Raw genomic sequence first — 22,594 nt, 5'->3', positions numbered from 1 at the left:
GATTGAAAAGGAAAAGGTGGAACAAGAACTCGCTATTAAGACGTATTTCTGTTATTTAAACAATTAAAAGCTTGATGTTTCAGCCATGTTTCAGCCTTCATCAGAACCTTTTTACAATGATCGCGTTTTGTCTGCACCTCTACTCACCTGGTTGAGCACCCTCCACTTCTTTCCATTCTAAACAATCAGGATTTTAGTGTTTCCCCTATGTTCATTTAGCAGCGGTGTGCTGCTTTTAAGATCAGAGTAACAAGTTAAATATCTTCCTGAGAAACCTCCCAAGGTAACTAGCAAGCTGTCTTGTAATCCTGAAAGTGTAGTCAACCCAATTATTTTTATTTTTTTAAAGGGATACTTTGAGAATTTTGGCTATCTACTTCCCCAGAGAGGTGAACTCGTGGATACCATTTTTATCTCTCTGCGTTCAGATTGAAGGAAGCTGCTAACTAGTGTTAGCGCAATGACTGGAAGTCTATGGGGAACCACTAGCTGTTCCTGTAGACTTCGTCATTGCGCTAACGCTAGTTAGCATTGGCTCATGAAACTACCTCATTTACACAGGCAGCCCAAACTCCCTTCAAAGACAAAATGGTATCCACCAGTGTATCTGACTCTGGGGAAGTAGATAAAGGGCTTCATTGCCAACATCCTGAAGTATCCCTTATAAATAAGTAATAATTGTTAGCTAAGATACAGTGACTTTACACTAGCTAAATAGTTTACAAATGGTAACATTCAATTCACTTGCCAAACATGAAATAGTGTTACAGCAAGTATTTGTCATCTGTTCTGTTTTTACATGGGAATGTTGTGTGTGGGATAGTGGGAGCATACTGTGGCATCCAGCGCCATAAATTGAGAACAAGTACAGCACGCAGATGTACATTGGTTGTAGAACCAGAAAAGGTTTTAACATCAGTAATTTACATTTGTGTGCAGGTAATGATGTAGGAAGAGATTGCCCCCAAATGCTGATCTGCCATTTTTGTATAACAAAAGGGGGGGCCGATCCTAGATTTGTACAACACTTTGATATTAATACAAAAAAGAGACACTGTAAATTACCATTTTATTTCACATATTTTTTTAATGACAGGCGTTCTGTCTTTCAACACAGCAATTCTATTGCCAGAGTAACCAAAGGAAAGTAGGCAAAGAGGAAACCGGGACAAGCATGGAGGAACAGGCCAATTCCTGCAATCATACCAACACCAGGAGAGGGTGTGGAAGTAACAAGGAAACAACAAAAACAAGGGATGACTGCAGAGCCAGGAAAGGAAAGTGGAGAAGAGGACGAAGGAGGGAGAGTACAGTTTTGTGTCATGGGTGAATGAGAGCAAACACAACTGCAATACAATGTGTTTTTTTCTCAGTCAGCCTGTAGTTAGTCTGTCCTTGTCAGCCACCAGTCGGAGTGTCACTTTTTTTGTATACAGCGTTGTGTGTTTAATTTTGTCTTTGACACTCATACCTGTCTTTCTTAGGTGCGCTTCAGGCTTCATATCTACACTTGTGTGTGTCTGTGCACGTTTGTGTGTGTCGGTCGGTCTCTTTATATCTTTATCTGTCCATCTGTCTTTGTGCCTCAAAGTAACTGTGCATCTCATGTTGCTTAGTGGCTCTGTGCATATGGTTGGCGGCGATGTGTCTGTCTGGTCTCACAGGGCAGTGGGGTTTCTGAAGTTATAGCCTGCAAAGCGAGCTTGATCCCCCAACTCCTCCTCGATCCTAAAGAGACCAACAGAATGGACAAGGAGGGAAAGAGAACAGGTAAATGCATGTGAACTGAATTTGTATCTGACATCCATTTGCTCAAGATAAAAGCCCAGGCAATCTAATCCTAGGTCTGTGGTTATATACACCTCCACCCGTAACTATTAACCCAGTGATCATCAGGGGTTATAGGAGCCGTTATTAGGGGTCATGCAATCTCATGTAACTCCAAACTGGAACCATTAGCCCAGTGGTCAGGGTGTTATAATGGCTGTTAATGGTGCTGTCATTGTTTAAGAGGCCCTCCCTGTCCTGCTAAGAGCCCAATGGGATTACACTGAGCGGATCCCAGGTGCTCTCCGTGCTCTGATTGGCTCTCACACATGGGGTGACACTGGCGTGTCGTTAGCATGCACGTCACAGCAGTTAGCTTTGCGACGCTTGTTTAGAATGGGATATGTGGGAATATGCTCTTGGCTACGCTCTTATATGTAGATACAGGACTAGATTCAGTTTACTGTAACTGAGTACTAACCTGACCTTGAACCATTGAGGGTGGAAGGTGAAACTGACGTTAGATCAGTGTCTAGGGGCAACGTTGTCCTACTCCTATTCTTACTTTTAGGGATTGTTGACCAGGAGCTTGTTGGTCTCTACATAGTACAGCTATAGTACATGTTCATGCATGCTTGTGTAGCACGTGGGGATGTGTGAAACCTACACCTCAACGTGTGTTTGTGAGGCAGAGGTCCCAAGGTCGCGCCACGTATGGGCCGAATCGGGAGGAAGTGGTACTCGCTAAGAAAGCAGCGTGACGTCCTTTACACTTACACTTTCTGTCTCCTAGAGATGAACATACTTTGGTGCGAAAAGTGCAAATCAATCCCAGAACAACAGCAAAGGACCTTGTGAAGATGCTGGAGGAAACGGGTACAAAAGTACTATATCCACAGTAAAACAAGTCCTATATTGACATATCCTGAAAGGGCGCTCAGCAAGGAAGAAGCCACTGCTCCAAAACCGCCATAAAAAAAGCCAGACTACGGTTTGCAACTGCACATGGGGACAAAGATGGTACTTTTTGGAGAAATGTCCTCTGGTCTGATGAAACGAAAATAGAACTGTTTGGCCATAATGACCATCGTTATGTTTGGAGGAAAAAGGGGGAGGCTTGCAAGCCGAAGAACACCATCCCAACCGTGAAGCACGGGGGTGGCAGCATCATGTTGTGGGGGTGCTTTGCTGCAGGAGGGACTGGTGCACTTCACAAAATAGATGGCATCATGAGGGAGGAAAATTATGTGGATATATTGAAGTAACATCTCAAGACATCAGTCAGGAAGTTAAAGCTTGGTCGCAAATGGGTCTTCCAAATGGACAATGACCCCAAGCATACTTCCAAGGTTGTGGCAAAATGGCTTAAGGACAACAAAGTCAAGGTATTGGAGTGGCAATCACAAAGCCCTGACCTCAATCCCATAGAAAATCTGTGGACAGAGCTGAAAAAGCGCGTGCGAGCAAGGAGGCCTACAAACCTGACTCAGTTACACCAGCTCTGTCAGGAGGAATGGGCCAAAATTCACCCAACTTATTGTGGGAAGCTTGTGGAAGGCTACCCGAAACGTTTGACCCAAGTTAAACAATTTAAAGGCAATGCTACCAAATACTAATTGAGTGTATGTAAACTTCTGACCCACTGGGAATGTGATGAAAGAAATAAAAGCTGAAATAAATCATTCGCTCTACTATTATTCTGACATTTCACATTCTTAAAATAAAGTGGTAATCCTAACTGACCTAAGACAGGGAATTTTTACTAGGATTAAATGTCAGGAATTGTGAAAAAGCAGTATGCTTTCACAAGAAGCAATATAAGCCACTGAGTACAATTCGGAGGGATAGCTAAAGAGGATCATGTTTGACCACTGACCTCATGAGCTGGTTGTACTTGGCCAGCCTTTCAGATCTACATGGGGCTCCTGTCTTAATCTGAGAGAGAGAGACAGAATTAGAACAGATTTAGTGAAAGCGATACAATGTTGTGGTCAGATTTGTATAATGGTTGGGGTCTTCTGTGTCTGTACGGGACGCTCCGCATGTCTTTCTGAGTGAGTGAGTGAGTGAGTGAGTGAGTGAGTGAGTACCTGTCCAGTGCAGAGCCCCACCACCAGGTCAGCGATGAAAGTGTCCTCTGTCTCCCCCGAACGGTGACTGACCATCACCCCCCAGCCATTGGCCTGGGCCAGCTTACACCTGAGAGAGAGAGAGAGAGAGAGAGAGAGAGAGAGAGAGAGAGAGAGAGAGAGAGAGAGAAGGTGTCAGGCAGCTATATATAGAGAGGGATAGAGCGAGAGAGGGGGATAAAGAGAGAGAGAGAAACAAAGGTGGGGGCTCGGAGAATAAAGTAAATGTATGATTAATGGCTATATTAATACATTTTAATTGAACGACTTTGAAGGACTGTTGGCTGTACTTTCGGTCAAGATTGACAACAGTTATAGATGATGGATAGCTGTAAAATGTCAATGATTGATGGCTATGAGTGTTGTAACATTTGACAAGTATATAGATGGAAGTAAAGTGCTGGCTATATAAATATGGCTGTTTGATGATCATACGAATGTCCAAAAAAAAGCTCATTATTTTCTTAAATCAATGATCTTTTATATAAGTAGGTAACTGCCATTGAGATGATCTCTTTTTCAAGGACTCTCAACCTGGCCAAGAGACAGACTTGATGATTGACGGCTACATAAATGTGCATGACTGACGTCACACTTTACTTGAACCCTACCTACGTCATAAGGGCTACATAACCTTGTTATAGATCATCATAGTGTTTCTCTTATATATTACCAGGTAATCTCTTTTGCAAGGACAATTTAGCTTGATGATTGATATATAGATGTCAAAGGGATTTATTGACAGGTCATGTGACGTGGGGTCATGTGACGTGGGGTCATGTGACGTGGGGTCACTTACGCCTGGATGGCTTCAGTGACAGAGCCGATCTGGTTGACTTTGAGCAGTAGGCAGTTGCAGGCCCGCTCCTCGGCAGCCTTCTCTATCCTCTTGGGATTGGTCACCGTCAGGTCGTCCCCGACAACCTGGATGCCCACGGAAGCCGTGAGGCGGGACCAGGCGGCCCAGTCGTCCTGGTCAAACGGGTCCTCGATGGACACCACTACAAAGAGGACAAGGGGAGAAGGGTTTAGTGGAGTGCACACTCAGCTGGGACATGTACTCAGTCGTGGTTTGGAATGGAGGTTTTTCAATAGGGAGCAAAGCAGTAGACAGCCATAGTGTTGTAAGAGGAAATGTGTTGTGGGATCTTTCAACATGAAGGTAGATATGACCTTGAACTTCTCTTTTGAATGTAAATGTAGGATCAGCCTGTTGCCTCTATAATTGAATTGAATTGAATGGATCTGAATTGAAACAAATGAATTGAATCAGTCAAGGGACCTCATTTACTTTTTTTTGTGTCATCCATGTCTAGTTTTTAAAAAATGATGCACTGTGTATTTTTTTGTATCTCAAATAAAATCAATCAATCAATCAAATTCATGTCAGATTGAATTAGGAATCCAATAGGTGTCAGGTGACTGTCTGCCTACCTGGGTAGTCGTTAACGAAGCCTTGGTAGATGTCTGACAGCTCCTCTCCGCTGATGTGCCTGTCAGCGTCCGGAGGAGACTTGAAGTCCAGGTCGTACTTCCCCTGGCGGTAGAACTCGGACGCCGCCACATCCATCCCGATCACCACCTTATCCGTGAAGCCCGCTTTCTCGATGGCTGTCTTTATCAGCTCCAACGCTGAGGGGAGGGACGGAAAGAGGGAGGGGAGGATGGGAGGAAAGAAAGATAAGTGTTGGGCGGAGATAGAGAACGAGAGAGGAAGGGTGTAAGGGTAGACTCTACCAAGCCTGTGGACCACTCTGTTTTTACTTTAGCCTACTTGTATTGTTGCTTGTTTGGTGACATGATACTGCTGTGTTGCTGAATGCAGAAATAGTCAAGTATCCAAGCTAGAGTGGGGTCGAGAGTGAGGCAGAAAGGTTGCAAGAATACACACACGATTCTGTTCTCGATGCTTGAGAGATACTACAGACCAAAAATCTATTATAAGAGCCTACAGCTGACGCTCCTTTAGGCTTTTCACACTTCTTTTTGATCTTGCCAGGGTTTCGACTTCCTGTCACACCTAGCTACTTCTTCAATAGTGGGATAGCGGCATTACTCTTTCCCCAAGCCCAGGGTTATCTCTCTCACACACATACACACACACACACACACACACACACACACACACACACACACACACACACACACACACACACACACACACACACAGTTAGTTCAAAGAAAGCCTTGAGGAGGACACGTGACGAACATACAGATGGGCAGACACTGTACCAGAGGCAGGTTGGAAACTCATTAAAGCATACCACCTTAGTTTTATGATTTTATCTCTAACACCATTTTAGATTTATGGCTGCTGTTGTCCCATAGACATCGCAGCAAAGGCTAGATTGTGGGTGAAACGATTTGTCTATTGGTGTAAATGCCCATACAGAATGTGGGCAACCAAAATATTAATATTGGTACAGTCCACTATTTTCAGTGCTCCCAAGTATGACTGTGGTGACCGCGGAAGTTCGTCAGCCGGTGATTGTCAAGGAAATAACTGTCGGTCTCACGGTAAATGACCGTTAATTAACATAAACACATTTAGCATCTCCTGGCTTCCACACACAGCCTACAAGCCACTGATGCAGACCTTTGGAACATCTACATTTGAAAAAGTCTAATAAATCCATGTAATATAGCCTACACCTTCACAATAAATCCATTATTTATTTTAGACTGGTCTAAAGAAGCATGATATGAAGAAAATTTTATCTATTTCAGAAGAACAGAATAGCATAGCAGTTGTACTTATGTTAGGTCCTCATCTGGCTATGCCAAATGGCTGTGGGCTACAGTAGTTCATTTAGCAGACAAGATTTTCTTAGAATTCCATGGCATTATTTTATAGTATGAAGAATACAATTGAACAAAGCTGAATAAAAGAGAAAGATATTTTCTCCAAGCGATTTGAGGGAGTGTGCAGATGCGACTATTCTTTGTTGAGCGGATAACATAGAAATAGGTACTCCTATATGCCTAATTTAGAGTTAATGTAACTTTAGTTGTTCTACAAATGTTGGGCTATATGTTTTGATTTGTAATACATTGTAAAGCTGCATGATAAGACTCTAATGATGATTTTTTTAAAGTCGGTTGAAAGATATGAGCTCTCCTTTTTTTGCGCAGGCTGTACACAATTCATCAGTCTCGTTCACAATTTGACAAGCACTTGATAATGCCTCAAATTTCACGTCAGCTCCCCTTTGTGTGGCCGTTGTGCCCGTTGTGCCCTTGTCCCGGAGTGCTGCGTTGTGCCCTTCTCCCTGAGTGCTGCACTCGCCAAAGCACCTCTCACTCACATCGCTCTCCATCATGTGATCGGGTCTTTCTCACAGGCTACAAGTGAAGACAGACACATAGGAGACGCAACTGTGCACATCCTTATCCAATTCCGATGTGCATATTGAAGATACTGGTAGAACTGTCCACATTTACTTTTCATCAGCCAACAAGATGAGTAGGCCTAATAAACAGAAAAAGCACTAGCCTATGTCAATCTACTATCCCCCATAGTACAAAAGTTGACCTATTCTGTGCGAGTAATAAATATTCCAAACATAGTCTAGGACAGTTGTGGGATGTGATAGATCCCAAATTAATACAACTACTAGCACCCCCCCCCCAAAAAAATTAAGCTTTGTAGCTGACGCAACAGATCAGAGCGTTTAGCTTAAAATGTTGATAAACAGCGGTCTAAGGCACTGCATCTCAGTGCAAGAGGCGTCACTACAGTCCCTGGTTCGAATCCAGGCTGAATCACATTCGGCCGTGATTGGGAGTCCCATAGGGCGGCGCACAATTGGCCCAGCGTCGTCCGAGTTTGGCCTGGGTAGGCCGTCATTGTAAATAAGAATTTGTTCTTAACTGACTTGCCTAGTTAAATAAAGGTTAAATAAAATCAAATAAAAACATTTGGCTATTTCTTCACATTATAAGCGCAGAAATGTATAAACGGCAGTAGGCTATAAGCATTAGCGGGAAAACAGCATTATCAAAATGTGATTATGCATGTAATGTTTTTTTATAAAGGTGCATTTTTATGGTGAAAATTAGCTTCCCCAAACTTGAAACTCACACACTTATATATGCCAGTTAGGCTCTACACCCCTTATAAAGCAGATTCATGTGCTTATTTTTAAGAAGTTATTTGGCCACTTTAGTTGTGATACAAACCTTATCAAAACATATAGGCCTATAGGCGAGGCTAAAAGAGGTGTGCGACTATGATTCTATAAAGATGCACAAAAAAGGGCATTGTCTCTTGCCTTACGCTGGGCATCATTCACAAGTGATAATATATAATTATCACAGTAATTCAAAAGTGATAGGCTAATATCACCCATCAGACTATTCTTGATTTAATCTTGCCTTTACATATACTAAATAATATGTGTGAAATGTGTTTTGATTTAGAATGGACCGTTATCATGTGCCTATCTCGAAACAGGGGCAGGGGAAAAAATACATCTTAAATAGCGAATGGAGGATCGCTTTTACCTTGGTTCATTTTCATGCCATCTAGGTAGGCTATACTCCTCTTGTAAAGATAAGCAATGTGCTTAGTATTAGGAGTTGAGAAATAAACATAGTAGGCCTAGCCTATAGAAAGCTGATGGGATCCTCCTCTTTTTAATAGAGGCCATCACCATGTTTTCATACGTAATTGCATAGCCTATAGAACTGTTGCGCAACATGAGCTCTCATGAAGTGTTTGATTAGATAGTCGATGACATTTGCATTGATGTCAGAGTGATTAGAGGGACAATAGAGTGGTGAGTACCAGGTAGTTAGCAAGTTTGGTAGGCTACTAATGACCATCAGCAGCATCAGAGCTTGGAGAAGACTAATTACCGTGACTAAACGATGCAACAGCCCTACCCCCAAGAGCATGTATAATTTGAACCCTGGTTAAATTGTTACAAGAGTAGTGTTCAGTGGGGCACACAGCAAAATGTTTTGAAACAGAAAACAAAAACGGAGTACTGCTTTCTTGTGTTTGGTACGTTATGAACATGACCCAAGATGAAGTAAAGTGCCATGGATATCCTATGGTTGGATTTGTACTGGAGATGTCTTGCTCGGGTAATCCAACGTCTTAACCATTAAATCAACTATAAAATCCCTGTAGACCGAGGGTGACAACTGCGCTTACAGGTCACAAGACTGGGGTTCTAAATGAACTCTGCTGCACTTACCCTCACTGTTCTCCAGGATATTGGGGGCGAACCCCCCCTCGTCGCCCACATTGGTAGCGTCCTGGCCGTACTTCTCCTGGATCACCCCCCTGAGCGTGTGGTACAGCTCGGAGCCCACCCGAAGCGCGTCCCTGAAAGACTCCGCCCCGACAGGAAGTACCATGAACTCCTGCATGGCTAGCTTGTTGCCCGCGTGGGAGCCTCCGTTGATCACGTTGAACGCCTGGGACGGAGATGAGGAGACAAAGGGGAATTAGCAGTTAGGCCAATACCCATGTTCAGCAGGTACAGTTTCTAATTTCCCATATATTTTTCATATACAGTATATGCTCGTTTTATCATACATACCATTATGGTAAAACCATTTACACAATGACTGTTTCAGTGTTGAATCATTGTTATTATGCTACTGCTACACCTTCTCTGGTATAACCGTTATATAAGTAGTGTCTTACTGGAACTGGGAGTACCAGCTCTGTGTTTCCCGCCAGGTCAGCGATGTGACGGTACAGGGGGACCTCTTTTTCTGCTGCACCAGCCTTGCAAATGGCCAGGGAGACTCCCAGGATAGCATTAGCACCAAACTGAGCTGTCGACGAGGAAGGAAATGTGACAAATTTCAAAATGGTCTACCAAAATCCGGGTGCAGACAAAAGCCCATTCTCTCAGTTGATGGTGGACCTGAACTGATTGGGGGATACATCTTGACACATTTGATCTGTTTCTTTGGTAGGAACCCGGGAGACTCACACTTGTTCTCTGTGCCATCCATTTCAATCATCGTGTTGTCCAGTTGCTCCTGCTCCACAACACTGATGCCCTATGGGACACGTCATATTTACACAACTCCTTTATAAGCATATTATAAGCATATCGAGGACCAATTTTCTAATTCAACAAATGGATGGATGACCCGCGACATATCTGCACACAAGAAATATCTCATATTTGCAGCCACCAATGACCCAAACCCTCAAAAGTATTACCTCTTGCACAGATCATAGATATAACAGATTTGATTGTATAGAATCATTGAGTTGTAAGATGTTCAGCTCATTTCTATATTTACGTTCTATAACCGCAGCCCAATGTCTCTCTCTCTCTCATCTGCAAATCAATATGCACTCACACGAAAACATGATGACTGTCACCTAGCTGACAAAACATGTCCAAATCACAGTCCTCCAACTCACCGATGCTATGAGGGCTGGAGCCAGAGTGTCATTGATGTGGCCCACTGCCTTGAGCACACCTAGAGCAGAGAAAGAAGGCAGATGGGAGAGAAGATGGGGAAGAAGGGACAAACATCATTCTGTTTACTCAAGCATTAGATACACACACACACACACACACACAAACAAACCTTTGCCCTTGTAGCGGCTCTTGTCTCCATCCCTCAGCTCTAGAGCCTCATAGATGCCTGTGGACGCTCCGCTGGGCACTGCAGCCCTGAAAAGACCTGAGAGAGACAGCAAGAGAGGGAGGGAGGTGTAAGAGATGGCAACAGAGAGAGTGACGTTAGAGGGGAATGATCCGGGAAATAGTACGAGGCCTTAGACGGCGACGCTGTTAATAAGAATTTGATTGTAGCCTTTGGCTAATCTTAACGCTCTTTGTACGGTGCGATACTACGCTTTGTAGACAGGCTTGAGAGGGGTCACCTTTCTCTGTGCACAGGTCCACCTCCACTGTGGGGTTTCCCCGGGAGTCTAGGATCTCCCTCGCAACGATGCTGACAATCGACATCCTGTGAAAGAGAGAGAGAGCGAGAGAGAAGGGGGGGAGAGAAAGAGAGAGAGATCAAGTGCCTCTATTTTTACCATTGCATTTGCACATACAGTAAGGAAGTGCATAATGGGAGTGCAAACGAAGTGTGCAGAGAGTGACATTACGGTTGCTATAAACCATTATGATTTATGAAAGAGTTCCCCCAGATTTTACAATGCTTCGTGTACCAGGAAGTCAGATGGAGCTATTACCCCGGTAAAAGGACCAGACTAAAATATAAGTCCATGATGCTAAAACATGGCTCACTCAGACACTACGTCGCTATCAGGTGTGGAATCTGTGAACGGCCGGTGACTCGAGCGAAACGACGTCATCGTTCCTAGTCACTTGGCTCACGACTCCACGAGACACAGGGAATCCGTCACCGCCATTGGTCAAGATTGGACTGTCAGCGCTCACCATGTCAAGCATTACCCATAAATCCACAGGCTAAAAGGCTAGGATTTATGTGTTGGTATGGATGTGGGTACGCAGAGCCGCGAGCCACTGCGGCTCCTCATGACGAGTGCCCATCCCTGCCCTATGCTGTACCATATGATGTCATTATAACGTGCCTTATTAATAGTCTCTGACAGTCTTTGTTGCTAATTGCTCACTTATTTGAATTAACAAAATAACATGGATCCCTACAGAACTGCACAGCTATATCATCTCCGGTCTTTACAGAAAGACTGAAATGTTACAGCAACTGAAATGACAACTGAAATATTGTGCGCTGAATAATAAGCCCTTGTACACTTACAGCTCTATTCCATGACATTCTGTCAGCCATTACTGTATAAAAATGTATGAATGTCGCTGTATGTTTTTCACTGAAATGGTTGTAGTGCAGAAATATATTATACATACTTTTCAGCGACTATGAATTTATTTTACCTTATGTTCTTCATTTAAATGCTTGTGATTTAATGGAGCCACAATATGCATAAATCCCAATCCACTTTCAGCCAATCAGCCCCATCCATTATCGTGACTCATACATGAATGCAGCTGGAAGTTATATAACCCCTCCCTCCCAGCAGTGTGCAGCATGAGGACACCCATGTCCACACCGCACCTCCTGAAGATTGCAGCACTCAGCACAAATACCCAGAGAGAGCATGATGGGAGGGAGGGAGGGAGGGAGGGGAGGCAGGGAGGGAGGGGTGAGGCGATGGGGAGAAAAATAGATAAATCATTAAATCCCTCCTTTTGGCTGAAGAAGAGAGGAGATTCAGAGATGGAGGGATGGAGGAGGAGGAGAGAGGGATGGTTGAGTAAAAAGGAGAGCAGGAAGGGAGAGAGAGAGGGACGCAGAAGGATCATTTTCGCAGGAGTGGCACCGATTGGACAGACGCATGGAGACCAGTCTAACGCATGGCACACACACACACAAACACACAAACACACACACACACTTTTGCAGACGCTGACACTACCCCTCTTCCTCTCTCTCACACATTCACTGTACATATATACACACACACACAAACACACATTCGTACACATACTGATACAGACATTCAAGGTTCTCTCCCTCCCCTTCACCGTCTCTCGGGCACACATACAGACGTGTAGAGCTTCTCCTTTCCTCTCCCTGCCTCACACACACACACACACACGCACTAGCTCAAACACAATCACATTTTCTCCATACACACACACACAGATCATGCACTGAGGCAACTTCAAAGAACCCAGACACAAATGCTCTAATACAAACTGACACACACGTACACAAAGTACACAAAAACACACTCACAGTGAATCAATATAACACCTCGAACCCAGAGCCAGGCAGGGCTGACACATTAGTTAGCATACACAACCGTAATGCCTCACATACAGAACTAAGCAAGCAGCATCCTCACCATCACCACAACCTACTCCAACCCAGCACATCTCTGCTACTGGGAGGCAATCAATACAAGATGCAGGAATAAAACAGGGGATGACAGCCTGGAGAATGAAGAAAAAAGAGAGTGGAAGAGGGAGAGAAGAGAATGAGGATTTTCTATCGTTACCTGCCGTTTGTGTGTTCCGCCTAATAGGGAAAGCCAGAAAATACTGGAGAGACGGATGAGAGAGGGAGAGAAACAGAGAGGAAGGGGGAGAAACAGAGAGAGAGAGAGAGGGAGAGCAGAGAGGAGGAAAACAGAGGGTGGGGGTCAAATGTATGACAGAAGGGGGAGGGGATGATGGGATGACTCACAAAAAGAGGCTGAGAAAAGAGGAGCGAGAGAGGGAAGGGAGTGGGGAAGATTGATTAATGAGACAGAAAGAGGGATGGAGGAGAGGTGGATTGGAGAGAAAAAGACAGGGTGCTGCATTTTGAACTGCAAATCAGCGGTAAAAATAGAGAGGGGAAGGAGGAAGTGGTCTGTCTACCCCCTTCTCGCTCTCTCTCATCTCTCTTTCCCTCTCATCTCTCTTCCCTTCTCGCACCTCTCTTTACCTCTCTCTTTCATCTCTCTTTCCCTCTCTTTCATCTCTCTTTCCCACTCTCATCTCTCTTTACCTCTCTCATATTTCTCTTTACCTCTCTCTTTCATCTCTCTTTCCCACTCTCATCTCTCTTTACCTCTCTCATATTTCTCTTTACCTCTCTCTTTCCCACTCTCATCTCTCTTTACCTCTCTCATATTTCTCTTTCCCTCTCTCTCTCATCTCTCTTTCCCACTCTCATCTCTCTTTACCTCTCTCATATCTCTCTACATCTCTCTTTCCCTCTCATCTCTCTTTCCCTCTCTCATCTCTCTTTCCCTCTCTCATCTGTCTTTCCCTCTCTCATCTCTCTACCTCTCTCATATCGCTCTACCTCTCTCTCATCTCTCTACATCTCTCTCATCTCTCTTTCCCTCTCTCATCTCTCTTTATCTCTCTCATCTCTCTACCTCTCTCATATCGCTCTACCTCTCTCTCATCTCTCTACATCTCTCTCATCTCTCTTTCCCTCTCTCATCTCTCTTTCCCTCTCTCATCTTTCTTTCCCTCTCTCATCTCATCTGTCTCTTTCTTTCATGATGCTGTTAAGGCTGTGTAGTCGGTATACAAGGCACCGTTCATATACTGTACACCATTGCATCATCTATACTAAACACTGGCTCAGCAATGATACACCTACAGCGTATACTACTTCTTATATATGACTAACTGTATAGGCACTAAACAATGAACGGCAATGTTGCACTGTTACAGCATCAAAGTGGATTTGGAAACATTGAATGTATTCCCCATTCTATAGCATATATCGAAATTACTACTATTATCTTGTTGTTTGAAAAATGTTTGTAAACTGTAAGAGAACAATTACACGTAAGAAATACCAACACATTTCAAATGTATTTTGCTTTAAGATGTGCTTATATGCAAAACCATCCATGAAAAGTAATGCCCTTAAAAATTGCAATTTGTTGATTACTGGAAGAGTTTAATGTTTTAGGACTGCTTGATGGTTATACAGATAAACAGGCGGTGTGGGTGAAACAGCGTGTGTGTGTCAGCGTGTGTGTGTTTGTGTGCACATTTATTTATTTTTAATCGAACCTTTATTTAAACAAGGCAAGTCAGTTAAGAACAAATTCTTATTTACAATGGCGGCCTACCCCGGCCAGACCCGGGCCAATTGTCAGCCGCCCTATGAGACTCCCAATCCCGGCCCGATGTGATACAGTCTGGAATCGAACCAGGGACTGTAGTGACGCCTCTTGCACTGAGATGCAGTGCCTTAGACCGCTGCGCCACTCGGGAGCACATGCGTGTGTGCGCATTGCTGTGTATGTGCATTTGTGTGTGTGTGCATTCCTGTGCATGCATGTACGTGTGTGTGTGTGTGTGGTGTGGTGTGGGTGTGTATGCCTAGACAAAGGAGAGTGAGAGATCTATAATTCTATAATTAAATGGCCAAGTAAAAATGGGATTATCTTTGGAATACAACAACAACAACAACAATGTCCTTGACACCTATCTCACTAAGAGAGAGAGAGAGAACTGTACAAGGAAAGTACCTCTATCCAACTGCTATTTTAATCATGGTTGATTGACAACACTTCCTCTACCCTCTGGTCACACGTCTGGTTCTCCAACCTCTGTTTCAGTCCACACAGCTGCTGCTATCCCATCCTCCTTTCTCTCATTTCCTCCTTTTTCTTTTGCTATGTTTGTCTGGGAAGTGTGAATGTGAGAGTGGGGTTGTTCTGTATGTGTGTGTGTGTGTGTCTGTGTTATTTGTGAGGAGAGAGGGAGCCAGAGGAGGTGCAGATGTCAGGGGAGGCATAGGGGTGTATGGGAGGCCAGTGGACAGAGAGCCAGTGTGTCAGTAAGGGGAGTCTGAATGGACTCCTCTCCTAGGGCTGTGTGTGTGTGTGTGTGTGTGTGTGTGTGTGTGTGTGTGTGTGTGTGTGTGTGTGTGTGTGTGTGTGTGTGTGTGTGTGTGTGTGTGTGTGTGTGTGTGTGTGAGAGATAATGCATTGGTGTTAACGCTCTAGCTTCTAACCATCCTCTATCGTTTCCAGATTCATGTCGAGATTCATGGACACATTACTTTCTACAGTGGGGGAAAAAAGTATTTGATCCCCTGCTGATTTTGTACGTTTGCCCACTTACAAATAAATTATCAGTCTATAAATTTAATAGTAGGTTTATTTGAACAGTGAGAGACAGAATAACAACAAAAAAATCCAGAAAAACGCATGTCTAAAATGATTTGCATTTTAATGAGGGAAATAAGTATTTGACCCCTCTGCAAAACATGACTTAGTACTTGGTGGCAAAACCCTTGTTGGCAATCACAGAGGTCAGACGTTTCTTGTAGTTGGCCACCAGGTTTGCACACATCTCAGGAGGGATTTTGTCCCACTCCTCCTTGCAGATCTTCTCCGAGTCATTAAGGTTTCGAGGCTGACGTTTGGCAACTCGAACCTTCAGCTCCCTCCACAGATTTTCTATGGGATTAAGGTCTGGAGACTGGCTAGGCCACTCCAGGACCTTAATGTGCTTCTTCTTGAGCCACTCCTTTGTTGCCTTGGCCATGTGTTTTGGGTCATTGTCATGCTGGAATACCCATCCATGACCCATTTTCAATGCCCTGGCTGAGGGAAGGAGGTTCTCACCCAAGATTTGACAGTACATGGCCCGGTCCATCATCCCTTTGATGTGGTGAAGTTGTCCTGTCCCCTTAGCAGAAAAACACCCCCAAAGCATAATGTTTCCACCTCCATGTTTGACGGTGGAGATGGTGTCCTTGGGGTCATAGGCAGCATTCCTCCTCCTCCAAACACGGCGAGTTGAGTTGATGTCAAAGAGCTCCATTTTGGTCTCATCTGACCACAACACTTTCACCAGTTGTCCTGTGAGTCATTCAGATGTTCATTGGCAAACTTTAGACAGGCATGTATATGTATTCTTGAGCAGGGTGACCTTGCGGGCGCTGCAGGATTTCAGTCCTTCACGGCGTAGTGTGTTACCAATTGTTTTCTTGGTGACTATGGTCCCAGCTGCCTTGAGATCATTGACAAGATCCTCCCGTGTAGTTCTGGGCTGATTCCTCACCGTTCTCATGATCATTGCAACCCCACGAGGTGAGATCTTGCATGGAGCCCCAGGCCGAGGGAGATTGACAGTTCTTTTGTGTTTCTTCCATTTGCGAATAATCGCACCAAATGTTGTCACCTTCTAACCAAGCTGCTTGGCGATGGTCTTGTAGCCCATTCCAGCCTTGTGTAGGTCTACAATCTTGTCCCTGACATCCTTGGAGAGCTCTTTGGTCTTGGCCATGGTGGAGAGTTTGGAATCTGATTGATTGATTGCTTCTGTGGACAGGTGTCTTTTATACAGGTAACAAGCTGAGATTAGGAGCACTCCCTTTAAGAGTGTGCGCATAATCTCAGCTCGTTACCTGTATAAAAGACACCTGGGAGCCAGAAATCTTTCCGATTGAGAGGGGGTCAAATACTTATTTCCCTCATTAAAATGCAAATCAATTTATAACATTTCTGACATGCGTTTTTCTGGATATTTTTGTTGTTATTCTGTCTCTCACTGTTCAAATAAACCTACCATTAAAATTATAGACTGATCCTTTCTTTGTCAGTGGGCAAATGTACAAAATCAGCAGGGGATCAAATACTCTTCCCCACACTGTATAGGTGGATTCTGGATGACGAGGGGGTGTGCCAGGCTATGCATGGGTAGCTTTGTTTGCAGGTGTATCGAAAAATGAGTGGACTGCAGAATTCCTATACTACCAAATTTATCAGATACACTACACTAGCTCCACATTGTCCAGATGTCTTATGTCCTTCTCGTTTGTTTTCTGCCTTGAACTGTGCCTTCATATCAGGGGTCTAAAGTGGCTTCCTGCTCCTCCTGTCTCTGTATCCTTCGTTGTGATCTGGAAATTGGATTGATAAAAGCAATATGGTGGATGTGGTCTATGAGCCAATGGCTGTTGCTTGTCTAGTTTTTTTAAAAATCAGTTCAGATATACAGTGCCTTCAGTAAAGTATTCAGACCCCTTGACTTTTTCCACATTTTGTTAGGGCCTTATTCTATAATTGATTGAATTGTTTTTTCCCCTCATCAATCTAAATCAAATGTTATCTGTCACATGCGCCGAATACAACAGGTGTAGACCTTACAGTGAAATGCTTACTTGCGAGCCCTTAACCAACAGGGCAGTTAAGAAAAAGTGTTAAGTAAAAAATAGATTAGTATAAAATTTAAGTAACAAATAATTAAAGAGCAGCAGAAAAAGAACAGTAGCGAGGCTATATACAGGGGGTAATAAACAGAGAGTAGCAGCAGCATAAAGGGGGGGGGGCAATGCAAATAGTCTGGGTAGCCATTTGATTAGCTGTTCAGGAGTCTTATGGCTTGGAGGTAGAAGCTGTTAAGAAGCCTTTTGGACCTAGACTTGGCGCTCTGTTACCGCTTGCCGTGCGGTAGCAGAGAGAACAGACTATGACTAGGGTGGCTGGAGTCTTTGACAATTTTTAGGGCCTTCCTCCAACACCGCCTGGTATAGAGGTCCAGGATGGCAGGAAGCTTGGCCCCAGTGGAGTAATGGGCTGTACGCACTACCCTCTGTAGTGCCTTGCGGTCGGAGGCTGAGCAGTTGCCATACCAGGCAGTGATGCAACCAGTCAGGATGCTCTCGATGGTGCAGTTGTAGAACTTTTTGAGGATAGGCTTTGTTGAAAGCTTCACAACTGTCTTGGTGTGTTTGTCGACACACAATACCCCATAATGACAAAGCAAGAACAGGTTTTTAGAAATTGTAGCTAATTTATTAAAAATAAAAAACTGAAATATCACGTTTACATAAGTATTTAGACCCTTTACTCAGTACTTTGTTGAGGTACCTTTGGCAGCGTTTACAGCCTTGAGTCTTCTTAGGTATGACGCTACAAGATTAGCACACCTGTATTTGGGGAGTTTCTCCCATTCCTCTCTGCAGATCCTCTCAAGCTCTGTCAAGTCGGATGGGGAGCGTTTCTGCACAGGGTTCAAGTCCGGGCTCTGGCTGGGCCACTCAAGGACATTCAGAGACTTGTCCCGAAGCCACTCGTGCATTGTCTTGGCTGTGTGCTTAGGGTTGTTGTCCGGTTGGAAGGTAAATCTTCGGCCCAGCCTGAGGTCCTGAGCGCTCTGAGGCAGGTTTTCATCAAGTATCTCTCTGTACTTTGCTCCGTTCATCGTTCGCTCAATCCTGACTAGTCTCCCAGTCCCTGCTGCTGAAAAACATCCCCACAGCATGATGCTGCCACCAACATGCTTCACCGTAGGGATGGTGCCAGGTTTCCTCCAGACGTGACACTTGGCATTCAGGCCAAAGAGTTCAATCTTGGTTTCATCAGACCAGAGAATCTTGTTTCTCATGGTCTGAGAGTCCTTTAGGTGCCTTTTGGCAATCTCCAAGCGGGCTGTCATGTGCCTTTATCTGAAGAGTGGCTTCCGTCTGGCCACTCTACCATAAAGGCCTGATTGGTGGAGTGCTGTAGAGATGGTTGTCCTTCTGGAAGGTTCTCCCATCTCCACAGAGGAAGTCTGGAGCTCTGTCAGAGTGACCATTGGGATCTTGATCACCTCCCTGGCCAAGACCCTTCTCCCCTGATTGTTCAGTTTGGCCGGGCGGACAGCTCTAGGAAGAGTCTTGGTGGTTTCAAACTTCTTCCATTTAAGAATGATGGAGGCCACTGTTCTTTGGGAACTTCAATGCTGCAGAAATGTTTTGGTACCCTTCCCCAGATCTGTGCCTCGACACAATCCTGTCTCGGAGCACTACGGACATTTCCTTTAGCATAATGGCTTGGTTTTTGCTCTGACATGCACTGTCAATGGTGGGATCTTCTAGACAGGTGTGTGCCTTTCCAAATAATGTCCAATCAATTGAATTTATCACAGGTAGACTCTAATCAAGTTGTAGAAACATCTCAAGGATGATCAATGGAAACAGGATGCAACTGAACTCAATTTCAAGTCTCATAGCAAATGGTCCTAATACTTTTGTAAATAATGTATTTATATTTTTTATTTGTAATACATTTGCAAAAAAATTCAAAACTTGTTTTCACTTTGTCATAATGGGGTATTGTGTGTAGATTGCTAAGGATTTTTTTATTTCATCAATTTTAGAATAAGGCTGTAACGTAACAAAGTGTGGAAAGGGTCAAGGGGTCTGAATACTTTCCGAAGGCACTGTAGGAAAGGTGACAAGGAGAGCTTAGGACACCACTTTAGAGACTATTGACTATTGGACGGAGTGTGTAGTCTGGAGACCGTTGTACCCACCCTTTGCTGCTACCACACAGCTTCCCATACTTCAGTGCCCTCTTGTGGTCATCTTCCCATTGCTGCCTGAGAGAGTCCAACCTAATGTAGCGTCCCTGTATGTCAGCAATCCTGTATGGGTTGGCGTGGGTAGCCTCAAGGTTAGAAAGTCGGGCCAGTAGCCGAAGGCTTGCCGGTTTGAATCCTAGGGCTGACAAGAAAAAAGGTGGAGAGAGAGAAAGAGATGGCATTTAGACCTCAGGTACCACCTACTGCCATTGTGCCCTTGAGAAAATGCACAATAAAGATCTATTCTATAATGCATCAAGAGGTCTGAATGTTATGGTACTTTCAGGACAGGTATCAAGCTTGTCTTGTAGCTGCAAGTTCATGCCCCATCCCTGCTATTCTCCTGACGACTCACACTAAATTAATTCGCTACATACTTGTTGTTGGTGGTGAGAAAGGGAACGAAGGGTGTTGTAAGAAAACAAAGTCACCAGAGATTGGATTGTCTCTAACCAATCAGAGTATCAAAGCCAATGACAAATTTTCATACTGCCGCGTCACCCAGTTTCCTCTAGATAGCACAGCCACAAAGTCCCAAAATGGGCTATATCTAAGAAATTCATGAAAACAAAAATGTGCTTATGGTCTTAATTTAAGGTTGGGGTTAGGCAAAAGGTTAGCAGTGTGGTTAAGTTTAGGGTAAGGTTTAAAATCACATTCTAAAGCTGCAATATGTAACTTTTTGGGCGACCAACCAAATCCACAGATATGTGAGTTATAGATCTGTTATTCTCATTGAAAGCAAGTCTAAGACGCGGTAGAGCTGTTCTATGTGCCCTATTTCTATGCTTCATGTGCTTGACATTCAATTTTGCCATCTTCAAACAGCTGAAAATACAATATTTTTGGTTACTGAAAATATATTTTAGAGCGATTTAGATGATACAAAGACTGTCTACACATTGCTTGTTTTGTCACAAACTGAAATTAGACAAACTTAGAATTTTAGCAACCAGGAAATGGCGAATGCACCTTTAAGATAAATTGTAGAAATAGGCGGGGTTTATGAAATAAAACATGTTGTTGATCAAATTCGACACTCTCATTAACTGCAATACAAAAACTCCTTGCATGGTGAGCGAAAAAAAAAAATACCCACCTGCTGGAGAAGACCAACAGAAGACAGATTTTAGGTCCATTTATCCCTCTCACTTCACCTCTTCCTCTCTGATGAAGTGTAGGGGGGTACCATAGAGAATGATAGAGGCCTCTAGTAGCCAAAAAGCTATTTTAGCAAGAGCAGCGCCATTGAGGGCTTCCACCATTTTAATGTAGTCAACTGAGTGGGACTTCCAGCTTCATTGGCTGATCCCTCCGGATGACCCAGTTGGAATCATGTCCAATCAGGTCATCATGCTCAAGATGGCGCTGACAGAGGGCTGCCTTGCTTCTAGTCCTTCTAGTACTTTGCAGTATTTAGCTTTTTTATGTATTATTTACATATGTGGCAGGGTCTACAACGCCTTGCTTCCAGACAAACTAAACACCTTCTTTGCCCGCTTTGAGGATAATACAGTGCCACTGACGCGGCCCGCTACCAAGGACTGTGGGCTCTCATTCTCCGTGGCCAACATGAGTAAGACATTTAAACGTGTTAACCCTCGCAAGGCTACCGGCCCAGATGGCATCCCTAGCCGTGTCTTCAGAGCATGCGCAGACCAGCTGGCTGGTATGTTTACAGACATATTCAATCTCTCCCTATCCCAGTCTGTTGTCCCCACATGTTTCAAGATGGCCACCATTGTTCCTGTACCCAAGAAGGCAAAGCTAACTGAACTAAATGACTATCGCCCTGTAGATGCACTTCTGTCATCATTTAGTGCTTTTAGAGACTAGTCAAGGATCATATCACCTCCACCTTACCTGTAACCCTAGACCCACTTTAATTTGCTTACCACCCCAATAGGTCCACAGACTTTGCAATCACCATCACAATACACACTGCCCTATCCCATCTGGACAAGAGGAATACCTATGTAAGAATGCTGTTCATTGCATAGCTCAGCATTCAACACCATAGTAACCTCCAAGCTCATCATTAAGCTTGAGGCCCTGGGTCTCAACCCCACCCTGTGCAATTGGGTCCTGGACTTTCTGACGGGTCGCCCCCAGGTGGTGAAGGTAAGAAACAACATCCCCACTTCGCTGATCCTCAACACTGGGGCCCCACAAGGGTGCGTGCTCAGCCCCCTCCTGTACTCCCTCTTCACCCATGACTGCGTGGCCATGCACGCCTCCAACTCAATCATCAAGTTTGCAGACGACACAACAGTAGTAGGCTTGATTACCAACAACAACGAGTCAGCCTACAGGGAGGAGGTGAAGGCTCTCAGAGTATGGTGTCAGGAAAATAACCTCTCACTCAATGTCAACAAAACAAAGGAGATGATCATGGACTTCAAGAAACAGCAGAGGAAGCACCCCCCTATCCACACCGACGGGACAGCAGTGGATAAGGTGGAAAGTTAAGTTCCTCTGCGGACACATCACGGACAAACTGAAATGGTCCACCCACACAGACAGTGTGGTGAAGAAGGCGCAACAGCGCGTCTTCAACCTCAGGAGGCTGAAAAAATTTGGCTTGTCACCTAAAACCCTCACAAACTTTTACAGATGCACAATTGAGAGCATCCTGTCGGGCTGTATCGACGCTTGGTACGTCAACTGCACCACCCACAACCACAGGGCACTCCAGAGGGTGGTGCGGTCTGCACAACGCATCACCAGGGGCAAACTACCTGCCCTCCAGGACACCTACTTCACCCGATGTCAAAGGGAGGCCAAAAAGATCATCAAGGACAACAACCACCTGAGCCACTGCCTGTTCACCCCGCTACCATCCAGAAGGCAAGGTCAATACAGGTGCATCACAGCTGGGACCGAGAGACTAAA

The 22,594-nt window shown here is 44.4% G+C and overlaps 1 protein-coding gene across 2 annotated transcripts in view; it reads right to left on the bottom strand.

The window, feature by feature from the left end:
- Positions 1 to 1,052: 1,052 nt before the first annotated feature.
- LOC115173516 (gamma-enolase) overlaps positions 1,053 to 22,594 on the bottom strand; it is a 22,637-nt gene continuing 1,095 nt past the window's right edge. Inside the window, exons 1-12 of one of the 2 annotated variants that reach the window (XM_029731684.1) lie at positions 12,889 to 12,998; positions 10,759 to 10,844; positions 10,461 to 10,556; positions 10,291 to 10,349; positions 9,848 to 9,917; positions 9,553 to 9,686; positions 9,098 to 9,320; positions 5,331 to 5,528; positions 4,696 to 4,897; positions 3,858 to 3,966; positions 3,644 to 3,702; positions 1,053 to 1,728 (exon numbers count right to left, since the gene is read on the bottom strand). In XM_029731684.1, the coding sequence (XP_029587544.1) occupies positions 1,659 to 1,728; positions 3,644 to 3,702; positions 3,858 to 3,966; positions 4,696 to 4,897; positions 5,331 to 5,528; positions 9,098 to 9,320; positions 9,553 to 9,686; positions 9,848 to 9,917; positions 10,291 to 10,349; positions 10,461 to 10,556; positions 10,759 to 10,843 (1,305 nt within the window). In that variant the 5' untranslated portion in view covers position 10,844; positions 12,889 to 12,998 and the 3' untranslated portion in view covers positions 1,053 to 1,658. Of the gene's footprint in view, positions 1,729 to 3,643; positions 3,703 to 3,857; positions 3,967 to 4,695; positions 4,898 to 5,330; positions 5,529 to 9,097; positions 9,321 to 9,552; positions 9,687 to 9,847; positions 9,918 to 10,290; positions 10,350 to 10,460; positions 10,557 to 10,758; positions 10,845 to 12,888; positions 12,999 to 19,654; positions 19,845 to 22,594 lie in introns of those variants that run through there. The other variant, XM_029731683.1, reaches the window with a different exon arrangement.

The sequence above is a fragment of the Salmo trutta genome, chromosome 34, assembly GCF_901001165.1.
Source record: "Salmo trutta chromosome 34, fSalTru1.1, whole genome shotgun sequence".
In the NCBI taxonomy this organism is placed as follows: domain Eukaryota; kingdom Metazoa; phylum Chordata; class Actinopteri; order Salmoniformes; family Salmonidae; genus Salmo; species Salmo trutta.
Note: the sequence above shows the minus strand (reverse complement) of the source record. Positions and strands in the feature narration are given on the sequence as shown.